The following is a 27694-nucleotide window of genomic DNA, read 5'->3' on the forward strand; positions in this document are numbered from 1 at the left end:
ACATAAACGATTAAATTGCAGTCTTAATTTAACCGGTTATACATTTCTGATGGGGTTTTAATCTAGTTTGGTCAGTGGTGATGGCTTCAAAACTATCGGAATTTTGAAATTCAACTAAAAAAACATCTTCAAAAATACCGGTCAAACGTTAGTAAGAAACAATGAAACCATGACACATGTTTGCACAAGCATGGCGAATATCAGACCAGAACTATCATAATATGTTCATCTGTTGCGCTCTATATACAGTCAATGGTTTCAATCCAAAGTATCTGCCTGCAGAAAGAGAAGTTTTCGTCCTTGAAGTCCCTGAACGCAGCATTGCCTAGCAACAGCAAAGTTTGGTTCCCCCGCTGGTCCTAGTCAGTAAAAAGTAAACTTTCTCCAACTTTCTTCGTCGAAATGCCCAAAAAGAAGGATAAGAAGAACGTGGGGAAACAAGATGAAAAGAAGAACACATCTACAAAGGAGAGTTTAGAGACTCCTGTTGATAGAGGAGCTTCAGACAACAGAGAAAAGGAGTTATATCTGATTCAAGTACGATATTTGAACGAGCAGTTGGAGAGGTGAGTCTGTTTTCATGTTATTATATTTAAATTAAATTAAATAATACTGTACCATTTCATTCTTATGTTTTGTAAAGCTTGTTTTTAATATTTAGATATGTTTTAGATTTATAAATCACACCAGCACAACTTCCAACGTCATTTCCTGTTAGCTTACGTAGTAGTCCTGGGCGATACCACACTTTTATGATACCGATTAGCTTTTGGGCAATTTATACCGGATACTGACACCGATACTTTCAGTGATTTAAACAAAATGATAAATTGCAAAGACAACTCCCCTGAAAAATACTGTTCATTTAACAACTTTAATATGCAAATCCTTTGTTGGCCTCTTTTTTAAAACACTGAAATAAATTTAGAAAAAACACAAATAATTGCTTTTGAGTCTTCAGTGAGGAACTGCCCATCCACTAACCATGTCGTGGTGCAGCTATCAGGGTCTTTTACAATACAATGAGTAAAGGAAGTTTTTATGTGTCTGCAAGACGAATGACATGAAGGTCAGAGGTCATCGGACACAGGGACACTAACAAAAAGAAACTTAGGCTGTTTCCGAAATCGCCTACTATACTAGCAGTACCTACTGATATGTCCAAAATTCAGTATGTAGTAAGTAGTATGTGAACAAGAGCAAAATCTGCAGTATGCCAAAACTCCCCGGATGTCTACTGATTCGGGAAAATATCTCAGTGTGCATCGGACCAGTCTTCCTCGCGTACTGTTTCCCATAATGCACAGCGCTCGTTCTGCTTTTTCTTTTTCCTCATTTTTTGACGGGAGGAAATCTGTTTTTGGGTGCTGTGAAAGTTATCAAATTACATATAAACCACTTCCTAACTTTTTAAATCATAAATGGATGCTAAATAAGCTTTTTATTTATCGGCTTCGCCGTTGTTTACTTCCACTTTCCGAAACCGGAAATCCAGCGAAGTCTGGCTCAGCATGCTGCATGACAGATCGGACAGAACAGTCATACTACAGACTAAATTCAAATGCAGTATGTAGTAGGCAATACCTACTGCCTACTACATTAGTAAGTAGTATGTAGCAGGCCGTTTCGGAAACAGCCTTAGGCTGTTTCCGAAATCGCCTACTATACTAGTAGTACGTACTGATATGTCCAAAATTCAGTATGTAGTAAGTAGTATGTGAACAAGAGCAAAATCTGCAGTATGCCAAAACTCCCCGGATATCTACTGATTTGGGAAAATATCTCAGTATCATAGACTGTATAGCTCAGTATGCATCGGACCAGTCTGCCTCGCGTACTGTTTCCCATAATGCACAGCGCTCGTTCTGCTTTTTCTTTTTCCTCATTTTTTGACGGGAGGAAATCTGTTTTGGGGGTGCTGTGAAAGTTATCAAATTACATATAAACCACTTCCTAACTTTTTAAATCATAAATGGATGCTAAATAAGCATTTTATTTATCGGCTTCGCCGTTGTTTACTTCCGCTTTCCGAAACCGGAAATCCAGCGAAGTCTGGCTCGGCATGCTGCATGACAGATCGGACAGAACAGTCATACTATATACTAAATTCAAACGCAGTATGTAGTAGGCAATACCTACTGCCTACTACATTAGTAAGTAGTATGTAGCAGGCCGTTTCGGAAACAGCCTCCAAACCCTCAAATACAAACACATGTAAGGCCTTTGGGGTCTAAAAGGTGGAGTGGAGGTGTAAAGCTCCACAGCCACCCACTAATTCTACTACAAAGAGTAGACAAATTAAGGAACAGACCTAAACCCTCTTTAATCTGCAAAAAAAAAACTCCTGAGAGATCAATCCTCTTTTTAATTATCCTTTTGCCACCCTCCTTCCCTCCACAAACATACACACTCTTGCACAACACACTCTTCAAACAAAACCCAGAGAGAACAACTGAAGGTGTTGTCTTCTCTGTTGCACACACCTAACTGAGGGAAAGGAGCTGGGTGCAATGAGGGCAGGTGCTCTCAATGATGGGCTCGTTAGGAGCCCTGGAGGTCTCAGACTACCTCCATCTGTAACAGTAAAATACTAATATTTGAATAAAATGTAATTCCAGCATGCTGAAAAATCAAAATAATAAATCACGTGATTATCTTGTGAGAGGTGGAAATGGAAAAAATAGTCATAAATCCTGAAACAACTCGTCACCTTAGTTGCAAGCACAGTGTGCACAGCACACAGTGGGAATCATGTAAGGACTCACTTTGTCAATAACTCTCAAACATGCATGATTTTCTTCCTGTTACAGATATCAGCAGAAGTGTGATCAACTAGAGAGGGAGAAGAAAGACTATAGCTCTCAGCACCGCTCTCTGGAGAAGGAGAAGAAGGACATTGTTGATTATCTGAAACGCTCCCTGCTGGAAAAGGAGGATGAGGTGGATGAGCTGAAAGAGCGCCTGGAGGTTCAGCGGCAGGCTGCAGATCAGGACAGAGACGCCGTGCAGCTGCAGAACAGTCAGCTGAGAGAAGAGCTGCAAGGCCGGATCAATGAGCTCACAGCAGAAAACACGGCATTAGGTCAGGTGACACTTTTAACTGAGAACATTAAGACAGTCTCCAAGGAAAAAGAGTCTTCAAACAGCCATCTTTTGCCACTCACATCGCTAATATAGTACATGTGAAATGAAAACAAGTCAACAAGTCAATCTTGGATCAAATTTCAATAGATAAGAAGTCACAATAACTTAATCACTACTACAGAAGATTATTCTTCCATGACAACAAACAGGATGACAGGCTGAACTGTTTAGAAAACCCTTCGCTGCAGAAATATAGATGAGTTTGACTTCACTGAGTGGGACCACTAGTTTTATGTCTCTCTCTCTTTCCTCTCCTCCAAGTTGCCCGGCTGGATGGTCTGGCCGAGTTTCAGAGACAGAAGGAGGAGCTGAAGTCCAGCATGGAGTCTCTGAAGAAGCAGCTGACCATCCAGGAGGAGAAACACAAAGCTGACATCCACGACCTGAAGATGAAAGTGCTGCTGGAGAAGAAAAAGTTGAGAGCAATCTATTATATCCAAAGTTGTTGCCTTCAGTGACAGACTATCCTGAGTTTAGAAATAGAGACAATTCTGGCTTGGTGCACAGATTTTGCACCAATCTAACAAAGCAAAGGGATGTGTAAGGTTTTTATTTGATCAAATAATGGACAAACTGCTCAGCAATGATTCTGCTTCATGTGCTGCAGAATGTGGAGAGTATTGTAACCTATGAAGTTAGACAAACTACATAAAGACTCGTTTTTAAATCACCTGAGAATAACTTCTGACATCTCATGTTCTGAAAAAAAAATCCTCAATATAGTTTAGAAAATCCTAAAACATACAGATACTGCTCTATTTGTTTGAAAGGCCAATTAATGCTAATATTACTCAACTCAACTCAACTTTATTTACAGTCAGATGAAAAAGTTTTGGCACCCCTCTGAGGCTGCATAATAATTTACTCTGTCTTCACAGAAAATGATCAAAGTGGCATGTCATTCATTTTCTAATCAAGGCTGAGTGCTGGGGTGTTTTCCAGACAAAAACTTTAAGTGTATGAAATTAAAGAAAATGTCAAAAAAAGGCTGTGCAAAAATGTGGGCACCCTTATCATTTTATTGATTTGAATACCTGTAACGACTTAACACTTATTCATTGGAACACAAAATTGGTTTGATGAGCTTATTTAGCATTGAACCTCATAGACAGGTGCATCCAATCATGAGAAAAGGTATTTAAGGTGGCCAATTTCAAGTTGTTCTCCTCTTTGACTCTCTTCTGAAGGGTGGCGACATGGGGACCTCAAAACAACTCTCAAATGACCTGAAAACAAAGATTGTTGAGCATTATGGTTTAGGACAGGGGTGTCAAACTCATTTCAGTTCAGGGGCCACATACAGCCCAATTTGATCTGAAGTGGGCTGGACCAGTAAAATCATAACTCAAAAATAACCTCCCATAAATAATGACAACTCCAAATGTTTCCCTTTGTTTTAGTGCAACAAAGAACAAGTACATTCTGAAAATGTTCACATTACATGAACTTTCTTTTTAGAAAAACAGCTGTTGTATTTTTCTCCATGATGAGTCTCATAGTGGGGCAGAATATGATATTCTTTAAGCCCTGAAACCTGCTGCAAACACACCACACACACAGGTTTCCCACTCACCTGCGTTGTTCAGGTGCGCTCCATCAGCACTATGATTGTATGCGACCCCCAGAGAACAAATCTGATATAGCAGTTACTTTTGTTGAACAATTGCAGTTTATGTCTTCTCTGTCATTTTTTTCATGTTTGGAAGTCATCCGCGGGCCGGATTGGAACCTCTAGTGGGCCGGTTTTGGCCCGCGGGCCGTATGTTTGACACCCCTGGTTTAGGAGAAGGCTACAAAAATGCTATCTCAGAGATTTCAGCTGTCAGTTTCCACTGTGAGGAACATAGTGAGGAAATGGAAGGCTACAGGCACAGTTCTTGTTAAGGCCAGATGTGGCAGGCCAAGAAAAATATCGGCGAGGCAAAGGCAAAGGATGGTGAGAATGGTCAAAAACAACCCAAAAGACCACCTCCAAAGACCTACAAGATCATCTTGATGCAGATGGTGTCAATGTCCATCGTTCAACAATTTTTTCAGCGCACTTTGCACATGGAAAAGTTGTATGGGAGAGTGATGTGGAAGAAGCCTTTTTCTGAGCACCACCAAAAACAGAGTCCCTTGAGGTATGCAAGAGGACATTTGGACAAGCCAGCTTCATTTTTGGAATAAGCTGCTGTGGACTTGAGTTATTTGGGCACAAGCGCCGTTATGGATGGCGGTGAAAGAACACAGCATTCTAAGAAAAACACTACCCACAGTAAAATTTGGTGGCGGTTCCACCATGCTGTGGGGCTGTGTGGCTAGTGCTGGTACTGGGAATCTTGTTAAAGTTGAGGGTCGCATGGATTCCACTCAATATCAGCAAATTCCAGGGCTGGATATTTCAACAAGACAACGACCCAAAACACTGCTCAAAATGTTCTCAGGCATTCATGCAGAGGAACAAGTACAATGTTATGGAAAGGCCACCCCAGTCCCCAGACTTGAATATCACTGAAAATCTCTGAGATGATTTGAAGAGGGCTGTCCATGCCCCGAAACCATAAAGCCTAACTAAACTGGAGATGTTTTGTAACAAAGAATGGTCCAAAATAACTTCAACCAGAATCCAGACACGCATTACAGGCTATAGAAAGCATCTAGTGGCTGTTACTTTTTGCAAAAGGAGGCTCTACTAAATATTGATGTGATTTTTATGTTGGAGTGCCCAAATTTATGCACTTGTCTAATTTTGCACATTTACCATTAATCCAAAAAACATAATCTCACCACTGAAATATCACTGTGTCCATCGGTTATTTGATTGATCAAAATGAAGTTGCTGATACAAACATCCAATGATTTATAAATGAAAATAACGAAGATTGTCAGGGGTGCCCAAACTTTTTCATACAACTGTATATAGCAACTTTCATACAAATAAACATGAAGCCCAAAGTGCTTCACAAAATAACAGAGAGACAGAAAACAACAGCAATGGTACAATTATAAAAGGCATGATTATAAATAAAATACTTAAAAAGGAAAAAAAAATCAATACAGTAAAATTAATAAAATAAGTAAGAGTGTAAAGAAAAGTTAAAAATAAGGTAGCGTTGACAAGATCAGATGAATACAAGAAATAAATAATTAACTAAATAAGATAAATAAATGTTAAAGCAATGATTAAAATAATAAGTATGAGTCCATTGATGCACATGTCAGGCTCAGACTGTAGGTTAGAATTCTCTTTAAATGAAGTGTGAAAAGCCTTGCAGGGTTCGTAGTATACAAACAAACCTAAGCAGTCTCCAGCATCATTGATATCAAATGTCTAAATTATTCCCCCATGGCTTTCTGTGTCTGTTCCCTGACCAAAGGTTGGAGAAGGAGATGGAGAGCCACGTAGCAGCCATTGCAGCAGATGTGCAGCATCAGGTGGACCAGAAGGTCCCAGGGACAACAAGACTCGCTCTCCAGGAGAACACGGAGCTCAAAGCTCAGCTGGACCAGCTGTCCATACAGAGTCAGGTCCTGATGGAGGAGAACTCTGCTCTGCTGGATCGTAAGAGAAGACTGAGGGGGGACGTGGAGAACCTGGAGCAAATGCTGAGGGAGACGTCCCGGCAGAGCTGCATCCTCAAGAAGGTGAGAGAGAGACACATCCTGGATGGTTACATTTTCTCCATTAAACATGTCCAGCAATTTGCTGCTTAAGATGAATGAAGGATCGGCTTGAAGATGTTATCATATTGTGAAGAGAAAACCAGTATGATTCCCTAATAACATGGGAAACTCTATTACTACAGTATATTTATTTTTTTCTGTTTGGTAGCTGCTGTTGCTGGTGAATTTCCCTTGTGTGGGATCTGTAACTCTTATCTCACCTTCTCTCCGTCAGGTGGTGGGGCAGCTCACAGAAAAGTGTCAGCAGCTGCAGGCGGAGCTGAAAGAGCGCAGCCAGGAACTCGAGCAGCTTCAGACTGAAAAATCAGGACTACAAGCTGAGATGGAGACACTCAGGTCCACTCTTACTCCTGAATACAATTTCATAATGTGCATTCATTTCAGCAATTTGGAATATCTTCATGTGCCTGTGTTGTATTTTCAGACAGGACAGGAACTCGCTGAAGGAGCAGTGCAGCAAAAACAGAGCAGAGGTGAGCCGGTTGGAGGCGGAGCTCCAGGAGGAGAGGAGGAAGAGGAGCAGGATGAAGAGCATCATTCAGGAGGCTGTGGGGATGCTCAGAGAAACCCTGATGGTACAACAAACACGATGAATGAATGTTTGAGCCTGAACACCACAACAGAAAGTGCCAACCTGTATTTCTTCTTACAAAACAAAGACACAGTCAGTGTTCTGGAGAGTTTAAGTTGGCTACAATTTCAAAAAGGGGAAATTTTAATGTTTTTGTGTGATGTTTTTTTGTCCTCTTGCCATCAGGTCAGACAAACAAGACACTAAAAACTTAGACTAACAGACTGCGGATCATCTTCTGCCCCAGAGTTATAGCCTCCATACTCCCTTCATACACACACAATGCACTCCTCCTTCTTTCCTCCTGCTGTCATTGCTTTATCTCACGTCAGGTGTCTTCTGTCTCATGTTTGTCTGTTTTACAGGAAGACCTTACTGAGCAGGACTTGGAGGTGGACTCTGTGGTCCAGTCGAAGCAGCTGATGCAAAGGCTTCTGGTGGTCTTGGACAGACCGACTCTAAACAACCAACAGAATGAGCAGCAAACTTCTGACTCTGCAGCAGCCAGGTAAATAAAATCACTCTGTTCTGGGGAGTTTGTGGTCGTCAGTAAGAACCACAGATCATTTGAAGCTTTTTAAAGGGTTGTGAATGTCAACAACTGTATATGAAAATTATTAAAACCAGACCGAGACGTCACTTGACTGATACCGTGGCAGATACTGGTCCATCATCACAAATAAAGATTAGTCAGTGTTCAGTCTGGACCGCTCTTGAAGGTCAAGTTATCACTGCCAGTGACCCAACACAGACACCTCATCATCCTCCTGTTTTCTTTTCCTTTTAGAGAACTTACTCTGAATCCAGCTCTGAGTTTCCAGTTCCAGATTGCTCGTTACAGTCTGGCTGAACTCAGCATCGTGCCTCGTCCCTCACCGAAGAACAAACGCGCCATCTCCAGCGGCACCAGCGTGGCTCTGCACAGGTTGGTTCAGATTGAAGTTGAAGTCCTTGTTCTGCAGGGTGTGTGTGAAAGTTGTGTTTCAGTGTCTTTCATCACTGTTGACTCTCTGAACTCATATTTGATTGTTTACTACTTTATTGAGCTCATATTTGTTCATGTTTGGATCTGTTTAGTACCGTTTGTCATTGTTTTGTCGACCATTTTCATCCTTTTCTTTAATTCTGCATCTTTTTTTGAAGGTACTATAAAATAAAACAACTTTTTCAGCAGGAAAAGAAAGTCCTAGTGTTGGAATATTTGTTTCATGTACATATATGCTAGAAAATATGTTACTGTAGATTCTTAACAACCTCAATTAAAACTGACAGGCCAACAGTTTGACACTATAGGACTAAAATCACTGAAATCCTGTTGTTAATTTAACTGTATTCATTTAAGTTACTGTCTGACTCTTCTTTGTAATCCATCAGGAAGCCTCTCGGTCAGAAGACAGCCGCTGATTCAACTGTCAAATTTCTAACCTCCAGAAACGCGTTCACAAAATCCAAACAGCCGTAACTGAACTCATTTTCTCATCATGTTGCAGAAAGATCTTAAGCAGACTGCTGAGCTTTTCTGGAACCTCCACACACCTCAAAATAAGAGTACAAAAATCTAATATACTGTGTGTTGTTTTTTTATTTGATTTCTTAAATTTGCTCAAGTTTGGCTGTATGATCTGATGATACTTCTTTTGCCACTTCCAGATCATTTTTTAATCATGTCTACTGAATTTAACAAGTTTTAAAATATCAAAGTTTGTTTTGTAAATGTATACGTTCATCCTTGGAAATGTGTCAAACCCTCCTCCCCTCTTTCTGCCTGTTGAACTGTGAGCCTATGATAAAATAACGCTTTGATTTTAATTCATTGCATCACAAGAGAAAATGGGCAGAGCCGTTTAAGACTCATGGAATCTTTCAATCAATCTTTATTTATATAGCGCTAAATCACAACAAGCGTTACCTGAAGAGTCTTTCCAAACAGAGCAGGTCTAGACCGTACTCTATATTCTATTATTAACAGAGACCCAACATCTAAGACCCAGTCCCATCTTCCAGACAGGACTCAGTCTGATCTCATCTTAATCCACCATGAGCAGAGCACTTTGCAGCATTTAGCAAGTTACAGTGGCAAGGACAAACTTCCTTTAACAGGCAGAAACCTCCAGCAGGACCAGACTCATGTTAGACACACATCTGAGAGAGAGAGATGGAGAGAGAGAGAGAGAGAGAGAGAGAGAGAGAGAGAGAGAGAGAGAGAGAGAGAGAGAGAGAGAGAGAGAGAGAGGCAGAGAGAGAGAGATGGGGAGAGAGGAGAGAGAGATGGAGAGAGAGAGAGAGAGGGAGAGAGAGAGAGAGAGAGAGAGAGAGAGAGAGAGAGGCAGAGAGAGAGAGAGAGAGAGAGAGAGAGATGGAGAGAGAGAGAGAGAGAGAGAGAGAGAGAGAGAGAGAGAGAGAGAGAGAGAGAGAGAGAGAGAGAGAGAGAGAGAGAGAGAGAGGGAGGCAGAGATGGAGAGAGAGAGAGAGAGAGAGGCAGAGAGAGAGAGATATGGATAATAGAGGTAGTAGTAGCTGTTGCCGCTGGAGTCTGTCATGTCCATATTAGCAGGACATCTACGGCAACGATACAGAGGAACCTACGAGACAAGGGAGCTCAGGGACTACAGAAAGGTCTATGGTTTGTAACTTTAATGGGACAGGCAGAGTTAAAGTAAGTGATGGGGGGGTAGGATCCCACTTTTTCAGTTCCCCAGCAGTCTAAGCCTGCAGCAGCATAAGTCCGAGCCTGATCCACCTCTAACTATAAGCTTTGTCAAAAGGAAAGTTGAAGCCTCCTCTTAAACGTAGAGTGGGTGTCTGGCTCCCGGACCCTGACTGGTAGATGATTCCAAAGGAGAGGGGTCTGATAACTGAAGGCTCTACCTCCCATACTACTTTTATATTTTATATTTCAGTTTTGTTGAAGTTGCATGAATTAGATGTGTTTAATGCATCCTTTAGTGTGCTGAACATGCATGTAGAACATCTAGTAACCCAAAATGCGATAAATCCTAAAAATAAAACCCATCAGTAAAGACACTGAAGACTCTGAACTCTTTAATTGATGTTTATTGTTATATGGCAAAGTCTCAGGCACTTCAATTCTCATTGGAGGATGAAAGTCAGCACCTTGATGAACACTAGAGGACGACAGACTGTTTATTTTACACACGAGAGACACATGAGAGAAGGAAACTGGACACAAACACTAAACTCTACTGACCACCGTATGTACAATGAAATACATATATCTGCATTAAAAACTATACTTTGATAAATATATAACTTCATGGGTTGTTACGTAGTAATAGGAAATATTCAAAATACTGTGATTCTGCTCTTTAAATAGATACAAAGGATTTGTATAAAAGTACAATTTCTCCAGTCTAGGTCACGACGTCTACTCTTTGATGTCAGTACTCGTCCACATGAGAGTCGTACACGCGCTGAGGAGATGTGTGCACATGTGTGAGACCGAGAGGAGAGATATATTTACAGGAAATACTTCCTCTGACACGTGAGCGGATTATTCTGTCTACTCTGATATGCTCAAAAAATCAAGAAAATAAATCACATGATGTTTGGGCGCTCATGAATGATCAACATCGAGCGTTAGGAATAAAAAAAGTTGTCAATTATCAACAAAAAAAATTAAAAACAAAAAAATCAAAGAAAGAGAAAAATGGCGTTTTGTTGTTGGATTTGTTTCTATGATGTTTTCTAAACAGGAAGTGATGGGACTTGAGGCACCGGCTGGTTACATTCATAGCAAAGGGCACTTTGGGCTCTCATGTGTGAACATAAATAAAAAATATATCCAGAAATCTCATCGTTTGTTTGGTTGGTTGGTTGGTTGGTTGGGAGGAAGTCCCTCATCCAGCTGGGGGTAAGGCTTCGTTCAGCGTGAACCAATAGCAGCACAGGGTTGTAGGGAGAGGCGGGACCTCTAATCGAACATGCTCCTCCGCGTGGGGCTCGGTGACGTCTTCCTGCCGAGGCGTGGAGTCCCCTGTAGGAAAGACAAAGATTCTCAATATGAAGATCACAAGAAGAAGAATCAGTAGTGAGATTTCAAGTTTCCTTCATGAACTTATATCACACTTATATTTATTATACTTGATATTTCTCTTTCTGTGTCAAAGTGTATGACTCGTAAAAAATGAATCACTGCTTCCGTTTAAGTGACCAGACTCAGGACATGATGCTAGTCTCCAAAAGAGGACACCATTTCTGAATATTATTTGGCACATGGGTGTAAACAAAACAGGAAGCAGGAAAACACAAAAAAATCTTGTTCAAAATGAAGGCGGGGTCCTGGGCACGTACCGGTGACTGGGCTTTGGAGAAGTTGACGTGTGCGTAAAGCAGCACGGCGATGTCTTTGTGTCCTGCTTCCAGAGCGATGGACAGGGCGTTACTCTCATCCTAAAGGAAAGACGACAGAAGACACAAAGATTTAAATATGTTGTCATACAAATAGTGACACAAAGATTCTGTCAATGGAAGAGAGACTCTGAGCCTCTGCTTTGACAACCAAAGCTGAGAGATGTATCATCGTTAAGTTAGAGGATCAAGTAGAAAATGAATGGAAACTAAACACTCTAAAACTGTATTCATGTATAGGACTCCCTCATCGTGTTACTCACACTGTCGCTCAGCGTGGCGTCGCAGCCCGGCTGAGCCAGCAGCAGTTTGACGATCTCCACGTGTCCGTGTTCGCTGGCACACATCAGCGCCGTGGAGCCCTCGTCGTCCTGGATGTTTACATCGGCGCTGTGAGCCAGCAGAGCCCGAACCATGTCTATCCTGCCGTGACTGACCGCCAGCATCAGCCCCGTCTGACCAGCCTGTACCCAGGACAATGACATCATTCATGAGTCAAATAAAGAGGAAATATTCATCTTTGAACTTTATTTTTCAACATGTGTTAACATTTGTTTAATAGTATTCTTACTTATTTATATTATTTGAATTTTTTGTTATTATTGTTGTTATCATTATTATTATCATTATTATAACTATTACTATTATTATCATTTTTATTATTATTATGACTACTAGTATTATTACTATTATTACTATCATTATTATATTATTATTATCATTAATACAATTACTACTACTATTATATTACTATTATTATTATTATTATTAAATTATTAGCATTTTTACTACTACTACCACTACTGCGATTACTACGACTACTACTATTATCATTATTACTATTATTATTATTACTATTATTACTATTATTATTACTATTATTATTATTATTATTATTATTATTGTTTTATTACATGACATGATTAAACCTGCCATGATTTAACCATTTACTATTTCATTTATTTATTTAACTTATTTTTACACAATCTTCCTCTTGGATTTAAATCCTCTTAACAAAGGGAGACTTAGTCAAAGTAGCAGCATTATAAAATCACAACTAGTATTATTACTATTATTATAACATTATTATTATCATTAATACTACTACTACTACTATTATATTACCATTATTATTATTATTATTGTTAAATTATTAGCATTATTACTACGACTACGACTACTACGACTACTATTATCATTATTATTACTATTATTACTATTATTATTATTATTATTGTTTTATTACATGACATGATTAAACCTGCCATGATTTAACAATTTACTATTTCATTTATTTATTTAACTTATTTTTACACAATCTTCCTCTTGGATTTAAATCCTCTTAACAAAGCGAGACTTAGTCGAAGTAGCAGCATTACAAAATCACAACTAGTATTATTACAATTATTATTATTATCATTAATACTACTACTATTATATTACTATTATTATTATTATTATTATTATTATTATTATTATTATTGTTAAATCATTAGCATTATTACTACTACTACCACTACTGCGATTACTATGACTACTACTACTATTATTATTATTATTATTATTATTATTATTATTATTATTATTGTTTTTATTACATGACATGATTAAACCATTTACTATTTTATTTATTCATTTAACTTATTTTTACACAATCTTCCTCTTGGATTTAAATCCTCTTAACAAAAGGAGACTTAGTCAAAGTAGCAGCATTACAAAATCACAACCTATCAAAATATTAAAAAGCAAAAACAACCTTATGAATAAATCTACAATGATGACAGTAATGAAAAGCTAAAACCCACAGGCTGACTGTGACACTTCTTAAAAACATTCACATGATGTTTAAAAGAATAGAGGTGGTCCAGTCGAGCTAAAGATAAAACATTGTCTTTACAGTGAGTCCAGGTGTACTGTTTCTGAATGCTGTTAAAAAACCTCCACACGTCACACAGCTGGTGAGTCTGAATGAGCTGCTGACACAACCTTAATGCAAATATAATGACTCTTATGAAGTAACCTGGAGGTTAGACCGCAGAACAGTTAGAATTTCAAAGAGAGTGATCTGTAAGTAATAATGTACCACTTTTATCTGGATCTGTCAGAACTCATTGAAGTATTCACACAGTCAAAACATCAAGATACAGGGTTTTAAAAAAAGCATCAAATCTTTATATTTGAAGTTAAAACTGGAGGATATTTTGTGTTTTATAAAAAATAAATGAAACAATGTTGTGATTATTTAGAAACAGCTATCTGACTGTACTGCAGACTTTATAGATTAATAACGTTATGATAGTAAATATGATGTTATTTGGTGTCATGGTAGCAGCTCCAACACATGCTTCTTTGTATTGAGAGTGAAAACATTTAACTGTCTCATGCACCCTGACAGAAACACATCAAAGTTGAGTTGTTCATGGAAAACAGCATGACAACTTCTACCCCAAGAGACAAAAACTTAACATTTAAATATTAATGTTGTAAATAAGAGCAAGTTAACATCTCTATCCAGTAAAAGCTGGGCTGCAAGTCTGTAAAATAAATCTAGTGTAGTTCCCTTTCTTCACCACTTGGTGTCACCAAAGTACAAGTTCTCCAACGAAATACAATCTAACTGTTAGGGACATATTCAGGTTTTAAGCTTTGTGTGCACAAACTGTTTCTAATCGTCACAAATTAATGACATGAGGAATCATTTCAGTCCCTCTTATAATCCACACATCAGCCAGGTATGGATTTAATTCAGCTTTAATCTATAAACAGAGAGTCTGTGTCTGATCTGACCCCTCACAGCCTTCACTGGACCCTGAATGTGTGTGTGCGTGTGTGTGTGTGTGTGTGTGTAGTGCCCTCCTGCTGCCTTCTGACCTTTGACCCCCGGACGCTCACTGACCTGACTGGCTCGGGCGTTCACGTCGCCCTTACTGAAGAGCTCCTCCACGATGTGCATGTCTTTGGGCGTCTCCACGGCGGCCAGCGCTGCCAGCATGATGGGTGTGTATCCAGCCTTGTTCTGCTGGTTCACGTTACACACATCTGAAACACACACATACACACACAGCATGTTTAAAAGCAGCTGGGTGGTCTCAAAGGGAATCAAACTCTTCTAAACTCTGACTCTGGTCTGTGATTGACTCGTCACCATCTCCGCCCGTCACTCAAACACACGGCACAGAGATGTACGAGCAGAGTGTGACAGCTTTCAGTCCATCACTTCAGGCCCTCTAACTTTCTGTTTAAAGAGAGAAGACAGCACAGCCTGTTTTAAGAAGGGGGGGGCGGGTATGTTGGTATGAGGGTGGCTGCTCGGCCTCTGAGGGGCGGAGAGGTCTAAGGAACCAGGACAGAGTGAGGACAAAGGACACAAAGAGGACTGGGGGGTGGAGGTGCTGTCACAGGACACAAGGACACAAAAGGCGGACGGGACAAAAGGCTTTTAGAGCCGCGAGTGACCGGGACCTCATCACAGTCTATTGAGCCTTCAGAGAGGTCGCTGCACGGCTGAAGGACTCGGATCCTTTACTGGAGTAAAAACACGGACACCATGCAGGGGAAATCTTTGTACATAAAAAGTCAAAGTTCTGCAGTGAAATTATTCTCTGAGTAGAAGTGTGAAAGCTGCATTATGAAATCAGGAGCACTTCAACATGTGACTGTTCTAATGCTGTATCATATCATGTGGCATCAAGTAAAAGTACTGAATGAAATGACAAGTTATTATCTTAAAAAAACTACAACTGATTACTCTTTCATTTTAATTTAACTGCTTGTTGTTTTGTAAACATTTGTAAATAAGAGATTAAATTATGAAAGACCACGAGCCAAAAGTGATAGCTTTCAAACACAACAGTAAAACCTAACTGTGGTGAACATTTTTCATAAAAATCAAAATTTTTAACTCAAATCTTAAAGAATCAAATGGTCCCTGATGCACCGTGGGGATGTATTGGACGCAGGCAAAGGAAGTCCAGTGTCCATGCAAAGGTTCAGCGTTTCTATGGTTTCTTTTTTAGAGGGCAAGTGAGAAAACAAAGAACAAACATGGCTCCTGTTGCCTCTCTTGCTCTGGGAAAAACAACAATACCTACCTACCTACCTACCTACCTACCTACCTACCTACCTACCTACCTACCTACCTACCTACCTACCTACCTACCTACCTACCTACCTACCTACCTACCTACCTACCTACCTACCTACCAAAACTGCCAACCTACCTTCCAGGTTTCCTGCCTAGCTAGCTTTCTACCTATAAGCCTTCCTACCCATCTACTCAAAACCTACCTACCTACTCTACCTACCCACCTACTCTACCTACCCACCTACAAAACTACCTACCTTACTTCGAACCTACCTGGCTAGTTTCCTACCTTCCTAGAACTACCTACCTACCTACCTACCTACCTACCTGCCTGCCTGCCTGCCTGCCTGCCTGCCTGCCTGCCTGCCTGCCTGCCTGCCTACCTACCTACCTACCTACCTACCTACCTACCAAAACTGCCAACCTACCTTCCAGGTTTCCTGCCTAGCTAGCTTTCTACCTATAAACCTTCCTTCACATCTACTCTAAACCTACCTGTCAACCTACCTACCCATCTACTCAAACCCTACCTACCTACTCTACCTACCCACCTACAAAACTACCTACCTTACTTCGAACCTACCTGGCTAGTTTCCTACCTTCCTAGAACTACCTACCTACCTAGAACTACCTACCTGCCTACCTGCCTGCCTGCCTGCCTGCCTGCCTGCCTGCCTGCCTACCTACCCACCTACCCACCAACAGTTAAAATGAGATATGAGCAAAAACGTGAAAGGAAAGCAGAAAATCTTTACAGCTGAGAAGCTGAGACTTCTTCATTAGTGTTGATTTGGTCAATTGATCAATAATCACTCCAGCCGGATTCATAAAAACATATATTGAGTTAGCTCTGTTTCTGTCTTGCAGTAAAAATGTAAACTGGTATGTAGCTTAAGCTGTGACACAGAGAATGAGCTGAAGAAGCCACTGAACTGTAGTGAGGTAAATAAAGAAAGAGGTGAAAGTGGATTGAAGTGGAGATTCTTCAGAGGAGAGGTACCTCAATTCTGCAAAATTAGAAACTTCCCCTTTAAGAGAGGCCGTTCTTTTTTTTATGTGAGAGTCCAAACAGGGCTATCATGCGCCGATTATCTTCACAAGGTTTAATGTTGCAAGTGTGACAGTGATGTAAAGATCTTTAGACTCTCACCTGCATCCAGCAGCTTCTTCACCACCAGGAAGTTGGAGTGCGACACGCTGTAGTGCAGCGCCGTGTTGCCGTTTCCGTCCGCCATGTTGACGATGTGGCGCAGCACGGCCAGAGAGACAGACCCGAATCCTCCCAGGTAGTCCTCCACCATCCCCGCTGATGCCGCCTTTTGACTGGACACACGGAACCACTCGTGCTGCACCGTGTTCAGGCAGGCTCTCTGAGGGGAGAGGGGGAGAGGTGTACTTTACTGTAATTTATTTATTTTGCATTATCATCCATTTCAATCCTCCCTCCTGTATTTAACCAAAAAGTGCATGTCTGTGATTTCAACCTGAAAATTAAACTCAATATCCAAGCTTTGAAATGACTATATGGAATTACAATCAGCAGGAAAATCAGTCTCCTTCAAGTTCAGAAGTTTAGAGATTGAGAGGGAACTGCACAAATGATCCAACACAGAGGACAGAGAAAAACCTCCTCACCACATCTTTACTGCTCACAGCCTTCGGGTCACTGAGGTGACTTTTGAGAACGTTGCACGCAGCCACCATCTTCTCACTGAGTTCATACCTTTAAAGATGAGACAGACACAATCAAACATCTAGACCTTACACTCTCAGAATTTAAATCTCTTTGCTGTTTCAAGTGGGTCACATTTAAGACCTTTAACTTCAGAAACAATTTGTGCAGATGTGCAGGGACCCTGTCAGGGTTTCCTCTCTTTTTTATTTCATTGTATTTATTTATGAAGTTATATTTTTGGGCTTTTACACCTTTATATTTTTTATAACATATTTTTATAAGGTTTTTCTGCTGTATACATCAATCAAAAAGGAAGGACTCATGAATTAGAAAGAAGATACAGTATCTCACAAAAGTGAGTACACCACTCACATTTCTTCTAAAGCTGATGCACAACAAAGCCCGCAAACTGTCTGCTAAAGACAGCAGACTAAGGACATGGATTACTGGAACCTTGTCTTGTGGTCTGATTAGACCACAAGATAAACTTATTCGGTTCAGAAGGTTTTAAGCGTGTGTTGGGGCAACCAGGTGAGGAGTACAAAGACAAGTGTGTCTTGCCTACAGTCAAGCATGGTGGTGGGAGTGTCATGGTCTGGGGCTGCATGGGTCCTGCCGGCACTAAGGAGCTACAGTTCATGAGGGAACCATGAATGCCAACATGTACTGTGACATACTGAAGCAGAGCATGATCCCCTCCCTTTGGAAACTGGGCCGCAGGGCAGTATTCCTACATGGTAACGACCCCAAACACAACACCAAGACGGCCACTGCTTTGCTAAAGAAGCTGAGGGTAAAGGTGATGGAGTGGCTGAGCATGTCTCCAGACCTAAACCCTATTGAGCATCTGTGGGGCATCCTGGCAACTTGGCTAAATCCATGCCCAGCATTTAGCCTCACTTTTATTTACCTTTGTCTTTTTTACCCTACTTATTGGGGTTTATATTACTGTGTAAAATGAAGGAACTTATTTATTCTCAAGTATCTTATCTGTCCATTTCTTTATTGTATTTCCTTTATTTTAGCAGAGAGGACTCACTGACACAGAGGTATCTTTTCAAGGAGTGCCCTGCAGCAATTCAACTAAAGCCTGATTGTTTATGGATGAAGTCTCGTGTGTTGTGTTTTGTTTTTATGTTACATTGAGTTGCACCCAAATCAAACCTCCCTACCTCTCTCTCGTCGAACTTTCCTCTCCGTCCTTCTTGTCCACATCCTCGTCTCCCTCAGGCTGAAACTCCTCCCCGGTGCTCCCTCCCTCCACCTTCTTATATCCCTCCTTTCTTCTGCACTCCTCCTTCTCCTCATCCTCCTCCTCCTCTTCGTCAGACCCTGAGGAGCTGCTGTCCTCTGAGCTGGAGTCATCGCTTGATGTTGTCTCATACCTGAGAGAGGAGAGGGACGGGACACAAGGGGGCGACAGAGAACAGAAACTTGATGACTCCGGTGTTTGCAGAAAAAATTAGCAACATGTGTATGTTAACAAGCCAGAGCAGAGACACACAACAGGCCTGTAAAGGTGAAACACCAGCACCTTTGAACACTTACTAACAATAAGAGTCAAAGTTTCAACAAGTGTTTGAACAAACAAAGGATTAGAAACTCCAATGTAAACAACTGTTTCTTCTTACCCTCCGTTCACTCCCACAAACTGCAGGTTCTTCTTGGTGCCGTTGGCGTCCGGTCGGCCATCCTTCTTCTTCATGATGGATTTCAGGGTGCTCTGGCTGCATGGCTGCCCTGAAGCAGAGAGAATGAGCACAGAGGGAATCATTTAGACACAGAAAACTAACTTTTCAAACAAATCCAGACTCATTTAGATTCTGTTTGTCATAAAAAGGACATTCTTGGAGTTTCTTTTGAATTCCTTTAGTTTCAAATATGTTCATTGCTTCTCTGACGTCCCTGATCAGGCTTATCAGACTGCTGCAGATCAAGTTAAATCAAAAAGGTCCCCAAAAACACTGCAGATAACTATTTTATACATTCATAACCTGTTCTCATGTTATTGCAGGGCTCTCAAGTCTCATGCATTGGGCGTGAGGCACACGCATTTCAACCTGTTCATACGCTCACACACCACACTTTGTATTTCTCACGCAGAGTAATTACTAGGAAAATGTCAACCAAGTTGCGCAGCTTTTCCTTCAACAGGTAGGAATCAAGTGGGTTTCCCGTTCAGTCCAGCTAATCAAAAAGAAAGAAAGAAATAAAGCTACCCAACAGCCAATCAAAAAATAGCATCACTGTACCCGGGTAAAGCAATGCAACAACCTCTCATTCCAAAGAAAAGGATGCACATGCGCAATGCAGACTGACCGCAGATTAGAAGACGTGGTCTGTCTGTTGCCCGGTTCTATTGTGAGCTAAACGATCTGCTAATTAGCCTTTACCTTACCTGTGTGTGTAGGCTAACTATAGAGCTAACTGTTTGCATTGTTAGCATTAATGATGCATAATGGATCCTGTCAGTGCTGTTGTGATGGTTGTGTGCTGAAATTGTATTCGCAAAGGAATACTCCTGACAACTCAAAGTACCAGTCCTGCTCCAGAGATCCAAACGTGAAAGGAAGTTACGTGAAATGGGATGTAGTGTTTTATTCTGAAAATGATTGATGCTTTTTCTGTGTCCGACTTCCTGTCTCACTCCTCTGCCCTCTGCGCTGTGCTCTGGCATGGAGAAAAAATAAAAGTTCTGCGTATCCGTTGTGTTTCTGCTCCGTCTTAGCTCCGGCAATTTGCAGCAGAGTGGATCCAGTGGAAGTTGACTAGAATTGAAAACGGCCTCGCCGATCTGGTAGAAGTTCCTTGTAAAGATTTCCTCCTAATAAACTTCCTTTGTGCTCTTCTTCTGCAACACTAAAGTATCCTGTAGCCTAATGAGCATGCTCAGTCAGTCCGATAACGCCTGAGTGACGCACTATGAACCCTCCGACACGATCAAGAACTCTGTCAAAGAGCAAAGTAGCCATTAAGTGTCCGTCTTCTGTTCTTTCCAAAGCGATCTGTTAAAGAGGCTTCCTGGAAGTTTCCCCAAACCCTGAAGTATCCCAGTCACGATAAATAGAGGCCTAACAGCCCCAAAATACCAGCCGAGAGCCAGGACGCTCTGCACATCTGCCAAGACTTGCCCTGGTGGAGGAGAGGGGGGGCTCCTCTTTCACTGCTGCAGGGGACAGCTGAGAGAGAGTGTGTGTGTGTGTGTGTTCATGTATCAGCATGTGTGGAGCTGCATGTGTACACACCGACGTGTGCGCGATCAGTAGCAGCAGAGTCATTCAGTGTTTTGACAGGTGGCAGTGTGCAGAGAGCTTGTCAGGAGGAATCCAGCCTGATGAAGATGTTATCGTTGTGTTTTTAATCTGTTGTCAGGTTCATATGTGAGGAAGGTACAGGGTGCACAGGTGACTTAAAGGACATCTTTTTGATATGTACAGCCTGCTGCCAATTTAAAAAAAACCTCACTACAACTTTACGTCAGTTTTAGTTCGAGGTTACTTGTTAAAGAAGATTCTACAACACATGAAACTCTGCAGGCCTGTCAGCCATACCGTGCAGCGCTGTCGACATCTGCAGGTCCATGCGGCTCTTCTGCTCGGCTGCACTGATCTGCTGCTGCTGCTGCTGCTGCTGCTGTGCAGGTGTGCTGGCAGATCTTTCTGCAGGAGTCAGGCCCGATGAAATCCTCTCCATCTGTGACCGCTCCATCTTCACGCAGAGCTGCTGAGTGCTCTCTGAAGGGGGGGAGAAGAAGGACAAAGTCAAATACCGACAGCACAGGTGGAGCAGGAATGCAGTGAGAGTGGAGAGCTCTTAAAAACAACGTGTGTGGACGTTTCTGCACAGAGACATTTTAGAACAACCTGTGATAACTAAAACCTGTGCATGAGTTTTTTTTAAAATAGCATGCTATCTTTTTAATGTGCGTGATAAAAACAGGGGAGAAGTAGCTGTATGTTTAATTCTGCTTTATTCTAGTTTGATCTAAATGTTTGATGCTGTGTGTTTGTGGCATGAAGAGGCTAACTCAGGTTTAGTTGTTTTGTAAAATGGAAAACGAATGAACCTTCAAAAGTTAGGATTATTCCAACAAACAGATTTCTTCATTTCTGTTCTTTGACTCCTTCAGTGTCTAATCTGTTTGATTTAGTAGAAATCAAAATGTGATGACACCTGTGGATGTCCTCAGGTAACAAGGACATCTATCATTGCTCCTTTAATATGAACATTTCCGGCTGAAGTGGAAAAAAATATGAATATATGATATTTTTAGAGCAGTTTCTGGGAGGGTGGCACATTTTGACTGAAGGAAAAATCTGACACTGCAAAAAAAATAATGCATCAAAATCAATGTCGCTGCCAATCATTGACACATCTAAGGGCCTAATAATAATTATAATCAAATACTGGTTGAAATGTATTTCATGGAAAATATTTTGTTTTTTTTGTTTTTGAGTAAAATAAACAGGAATCTTGTAAACATACTGGCAGTTAAAGGGTTAAAATCACCAAAATATAATTAATATTTAATATGAAAATCTCCGGCTGAAGTGGAATTATAAGATTGGGTCGTTTAAAGTGGAAAAAAATATGAATATATAACATTTTTAGAGCTGTTTCTGGGAAAGTGGCACGTTTTGACCAAGAGAACTAACGAGGATGGGGATTAAAGGAACATGAGCTGCGTCTTGAATTGGCAAGCTCGTCCTTCAAGACAGATCCGGAACGTTATCCTGAAAGTTTGAGACGCCTGAAGATTTAAACTAAAATCATTGCATGCAAATAAAGTTGAGACAGCTCTGACTATTAATGTTCAAACTTAAACTGACCTTTCAACCTTACAGAAGCCACAAACAGCCACGCATACAGCTTAATCGAATAGATTGTGAGTTCATTTCTTTATCAGCTGGTAGTGAGCTTTGTTATCTTGAGGTAATAAATAAGCATCAAAAACAAAGACAGTTTCCTGTAGCTACTTGTTATGACATGACAGAGGTCAGGAGGACCATGCAAACACACACAGGTGGTGTCTTGAGGACTATAGCGACTCATTTAATGCAGATCAACACGTCAGACGGTACTCTGATCAGTCCCCCCAAACTGTAACTGTTGTGTCTGCATGTGTGTTCTTTAACATTTCCTCATTGCTGCTTCCTGATTGTCTTGCTCCATGTATTTTATGTCCATGGACACTTTCTCAAAAACTGTCATATCATGTCATTATGTTGCTTTTAGTCATTTTTAATCATATGGTGCTATTTGTACTTTTCTTTTCTTCTCTTTTTTGTTTGTTTGTTTGTGTTTTGGTTTGTCCTCTACCTTCTTATTTTGATTTTGTTTTACTTTATTTTATCTTTGTTTAATCTTGATCTTTTTAGGGAGCCTTTTTAACATCTGGCAAGGGACTACAGATGTAAACTAGCCTTTTGGCTAACTCTGGCATATTTACAGAAGTGTTAACTAATATGCATGGTCCTTTTAATTAAAGGTGACATATCACGCTTTTTTTATCAATATATATTGGTCTAAGAGGTCCCCAAAACATGTCTTTAAAGTTTATGCTAAAAAAAACACTTTGAAATCAGATTTTGGTCTGCCTGAAAAACCCTCTTCTTCAGTCCTCCTCAGAACAGTCTGTTTTCCCTCTGACCACGCCCCCTCAGGAAGTGGATGTGGCCTCGGCTGTCCAGCACGTTGATCTAATGTTTACATGTTGGCTGAATATACACGGCTGCTCACAGATCCGCGTTACTTCAACCCTCTGAATCTGATCCAGAATCTGATCCTGACGGAGAGGCGCCTGCAGCAGGACCTTTCTGAAGGATTGGTCACAGATTTAGTGTTTCTTGTTGTTTTATTTATCAGTATGTAGACGTGTGTCTTGATACACAGCTACGAACATGTAGCTATGTGGCTATGCTAACTAGCACTAGCACTTATCCATGACAAATAAAAATCATCCACTAGATCTTCAAATCTGCAGACGTGGGGAGTAAAACCGACCTTTGTGTTTATTAAGACAGCCTACAACTAGCATGCCTCCCTCCCTCCTAAGCTCCTTGTTAGCACACATGTGTGCAGGGAATGAAAAACAGAGGAGTTGAGTTGTATTTTATACAGTCTATGGAACCATTAAAAAGTCGATTTTGCATGATATGTCACCTTTAATAAATAATAATAAAACAGTAACGACAACAATCTTCACGACTAAAAACTAAATATCTCAGAAAAAATGTTCTTCAGCTGTTTTAAGAGAAAAAGACTTCCTGAGTTAACAGGATGAATGAAACGATGAATTCAACATGATGGAATCTGTTCTCAGCTTCTCCATCAATCAGCCAATGTGTTTGCAAATTTCTGCAAAGTCATGCAACAAATGAGAGCGGCAGCAAGATGACTTCATGTGATCGGTCATTGTGGCAGAAAGGCATGAAGGAAAAAGGAAACACTGCCAGCCGATGTGAACACTGACTGAAACTATTTCTTGCAGAAGTTCCTGTTACCTACTGAACTCATATTTTCTTCCTTATTTAAAATGTCATTTCAACCGTGAGGTGACATGTTGTGGTGAGTCTTACTTTCAGAGTACGTGGTTGTTAATAAAATGCAACTTCTAAAAAAACAAATCTAACTCCTCAGTCGCTTCAGGTGACATTTTCTCTGATTGTTCAGTGCTCAGTACTTAGCTCCATGAACAGGAACCATGTCTGTTCAATAATCCTTCCCCCCCAAAAGAGGCAAGCAACTGACCGAAGACAAGCTCGCACACAACTGGGACAATCACCCAGCGTTCATGTGCCAGCCGGCATGAATGCATGTTATGCAACTCAGAAGGAGCCATGAATCAGCATCAGCAGTGAGGTGTGAGTGAAGGCAGGGCGGCCCTGCTAAAACAACAAGCAGCCGATTGGTGCGACGGTGCTCGTTCCCAAAAAGGAATGAGCTCATTGTTGGTTCACGTCCAAAGCCCCCGCTGCATATTTCAGGGTCAGAGATAACTTTGGCCTGTCTGATCCGATCAGGACTCTCTTCAAACGGTGTGTGAACGCAGACCAGACCCCCTACAGTACAGCAGAGACTGTGCAGCATGCAGGCCTACACTACATCTTACCTTTGGCACTACACTATCACTCAAGAGTGTGTTGTCCCCTGAATGGCCCTGCAGATCCTCCTTTGTTTAACATTTAATGAAACAACTGATACAAAACATGTATTACACCCTCCTAATGTATAGCTTTAATGTTTTTTTCCCACAGGAGTTAAGGCAAACTACAATTTCCCTAATCCCTAAAACAAAACCCCCACGTAACACTCTGCTCACGGAACAAGAAGTTAACTGTTTGAGGTTAAAACTGCACGACTTTGACTCTGACTGTAGACCGCAGAGGGCAGACCGCAGAGGCTCAAGGAAAAAGGGTAACGCAAAAAATATAAATGTTTGCTTTTCATCTTTTCAATACAGTCACAAATCACACAGCTGTGGCAACAAATCTCTTTAAAATTTACATTAACTGAGAGAAAAGAAAGGAGACCCACCCGCCATCCTGCCCAAAACCCACAAACTTGATTGTGTTCATTATTAAAGAGCGTATACTGCGATTACAACGGATTCCCGACTAAACAAAAGCTGCACATCAAAATCTTGGATATCAAGACTATCAAAAAAGGCACAAAGAACTCAGCAGAAGCTTTTTTATACAACTAGTCCCAGTAAGGTTTCAAGTGCCCTAAATGTTCAAACCGGGGTATCTTGTACCCTCACTTGCAGAATCTAGATTGTAAGATCTTTCTTTGCATCACAGACTGTATCAAACATGGACGGCACATCAGCTATCCTAGTGAAGCCAAAACCTTTAGAGCCCGCCTCCTCTATTAGAACAGATGGGACATGGTTTAAGTAGTAAATTTAAAAAACACGTCAAATATATTTTTCTCACATTGATCACAAAGATTTATGTCTGAGTAGGGATGTCCCGATCCCGATCTCAACTATTGGATTGGAGCCGATTTGGATGTTTTTTATGTGATCGGTTATCGGCATTTGAGAGGATCATCTCATCCAATCATTACGCCCGCCGTCACGGAACACAATTTACAGCTGAAGGCTAACGTGGTCTGAGTTTGTTTTACCGTGTCTACATAATGAGAAACCATAGAACCATAGACTGTATAGAAAATAGACAACATCGCACGGTTTTGAAGCCAAAATATCCCGTTCCAGAACGCCGCCATCTTGTAAACTTTCTGCAGCCAGAGTCTGCACAGTAGGGAATTTAACAAGCTCCGCCCTACAGCATAGCATCCCGAGGTCCTACGGAGTTTCTCTCTATGGCAGCTGTCAATCAAAGTAAACCTGGAAGTAAAACCCCGTTTTTTAACCTCCAATAACGAACGAAAAAGAAACTATTCAGGAAAAAGAGGCCTTGAACACAAAACAGTCAAATACTAACTACATATCACCACAGCATAAGGAAGTGAGAAACGTTCGTACCACGTGTATTCATTTTTTAAAGTTGGGCCGCAGCCCCATTCAAATGAATAGGGGAAATGGAGTTTTTGACCTATACTGCAGCCAGCCACCAGGGGGAGCAGTTTATGTGGCAGCCTCACTTTGAACCGAGCGAGATGACGTCCATTTTATATACAGTCTATGAGCACCGCTAGACACATGACAGAAAAAACGTCTGCTCTACGCACCCTACGGTAACTCTGCAGGGACATATGGTTCAAAAAAAGGCAAACACATAAACCAAACCCAGGAGAGTCTGCTCGCGGCAGCTCTCGTTCTCTATACCGGCATGTCGCTCAGTAGCTAGCGGCCTGCAACCGGTCATGTTTTGATCTCGCTGTCACTCCTAATATTTAAGTTCTCTGCCTCACAGCCGGATGCTGCCGGTGTGAATCACGCACTGTCTCGTGAGAGTTGCGTTCAGAGCAGCCTCAGATTTTAGTGTGCTGTAATGAAGCACACCAGTTTCTTGGTCTCATACAGCAGAGCTTGTAAAACAGATTATGAGTTTTTACAACAATGCTAGCTGAATGAAGTTAAATGGAATAAACATAAGACCCACTTGAGTTATTTTTTTTAATTACTTATTTTTGTTAAAGGGAAAAAAACAGCTAAACTCTCTTATCTCTTCTGCAACTATTATCTAGGCAAACACAAGTATCAGATTGGGACTTGGTATCAGGAAATATTCAATATTAGAAAATCAGACCAGGGGCCACAAAAGCTGAAAGTTTAGTTTCAATGAGTTATTTGATGTTTCAAAAAAAAGATCGATTGACAGCTTGGATGACAGATTCAGGCTTCAACAGGAGGAACATAAAAAACACTAACACAAGAGTCACTGAGTGTTAGCTTCAAATCAACACAACAACCTGTTCTGCTGTGGGCTGTAGTGACCTGAGGGATCTTTGACGTGTTGAGTTTAATGTGTGTTTTGGTTAACAGAAAGAGCGTGACGTCAGTGCTGCGGCTCTCTTCTGCACATGCCTTGGTTTTCCAGCAGCGCAATGCATCAGCGCAAATCGAGGTGGTGTTTTGGCTTCAAATCTCACAATGGGAGGAGATGAAGGCGCGTCATCCATATTAATATACAGTCAATGGTTTGTACTCCCTTTTCTTTATTTTACTTAATCCTACACATTGTGGCTTAAAGGAGAACTTTGCTGACTTAACAGTGAGGGCAGAATATGTTAAACATCAACCAGAGCCACCTCTTCAACCTCTGCAAGAACATTTAAAAAAAAAAGAACCAGTCCCTCTGCAGCACAGAGAACCAAGCTTCACCAGAGAACCATCTTTCCAGCTGTGAAATTCTTCTCTAACGGCATGATGCTGGAGACAAGCAAGTTTTAGCCTCCAGAAGCACTATAGGAGACTTTCTTTTACATGTGGGTCAACTCACATTCCTGATTGTGGTTTCACAATATTTTACTCGTCCACATGTGGTAGCAATAGTTGGCTGCAGAGATGGAACAACATGCCAGTAATGTCAGAGAGGAAGACAACTGCAACCTAGTGAATATAATTAATAACGCTTGATTTAAAGTTCTTAGTGATTGATCTTGTTTCAGAGTCAGTGAGCAGTAAAATAGAGCAGCTTTGATGCTTAGTTATGTAAAAATAATTAAGTCTTTTCATGTCATAGAGCACGACCCATGAAATCTAAAGACAGATAAT

General features: G+C 40.9%; 2 protein-coding genes across 3 annotated transcripts in view; one reads left to right on the forward strand and one right to left on the reverse strand.

Moving 5' to 3' along the window:
• The first annotated feature begins 311 nt into the window (after positions 1–311).
• LOC117818677 (cilia- and flagella-associated protein 157-like) lies at positions 312–12266 on the forward strand. 2 transcript variants are annotated; one of them, XM_034691661.1, is made up of 9 exons: positions 312–566; positions 2811–3082; positions 3406–3559; positions 6504–6771; positions 7025–7146; positions 7235–7385; positions 7747–7889; positions 8169–8306; positions 11990–12266. In XM_034691661.1, exons 1-9 carry the CDS (start codon positions 403–405, stop codon positions 12060–12062), a joined length of 1485 nt encoding a protein of 494 aa, XP_034547552.1. In that variant the 5' UTR covers positions 312–402; the 3' UTR covers positions 12063–12266. The 2 variants fall into 2 exon arrangements, with proteins under 2 accessions (XP_034547552.1, XP_034547551.1); XM_034691660.1 differs by lacking the exon at positions 11990–12266 and adding an exon at positions 8756–9190.
• The window catches only part of kank1a (KN motif and ankyrin repeat domains 1a), a 96875-nt gene continuing 79598 nt past the window's right edge, over positions 10418–27694 (reverse strand). The window contains exons 4-12 of the mRNA XM_034691659.1: positions 21060–21242; positions 19140–19248; positions 18681–18893; positions 17469–17556; positions 16984–17203; positions 14646–14788; positions 12013–12213; positions 11693–11791; positions 10418–11375 (exon numbers count right to left, since the gene is read on the reverse strand). Of these exons, the coding sequence (XP_034547550.1) occupies positions 11313–11375; positions 11693–11791; positions 12013–12213; positions 14646–14788; positions 16984–17203; positions 17469–17556; positions 18681–18893; positions 19140–19248; positions 21060–21242 (1319 nt within the window). The 3' untranslated portion in view covers positions 10418–11312. The remainder of the gene's footprint in view (positions 11376–11692; positions 11792–12012; positions 12214–14645; positions 14789–16983; positions 17204–17468; positions 17557–18680; positions 18894–19139; positions 19249–21059; positions 21243–27694) is intronic.

Source organism: Notolabrus celidotus, chromosome 9, assembly GCF_009762535.1.
Source record: "Notolabrus celidotus isolate fNotCel1 chromosome 9, fNotCel1.pri, whole genome shotgun sequence".
NCBI lineage: Eukaryota > Metazoa > Chordata > Actinopteri > Labriformes > Labridae > Notolabrus > Notolabrus celidotus.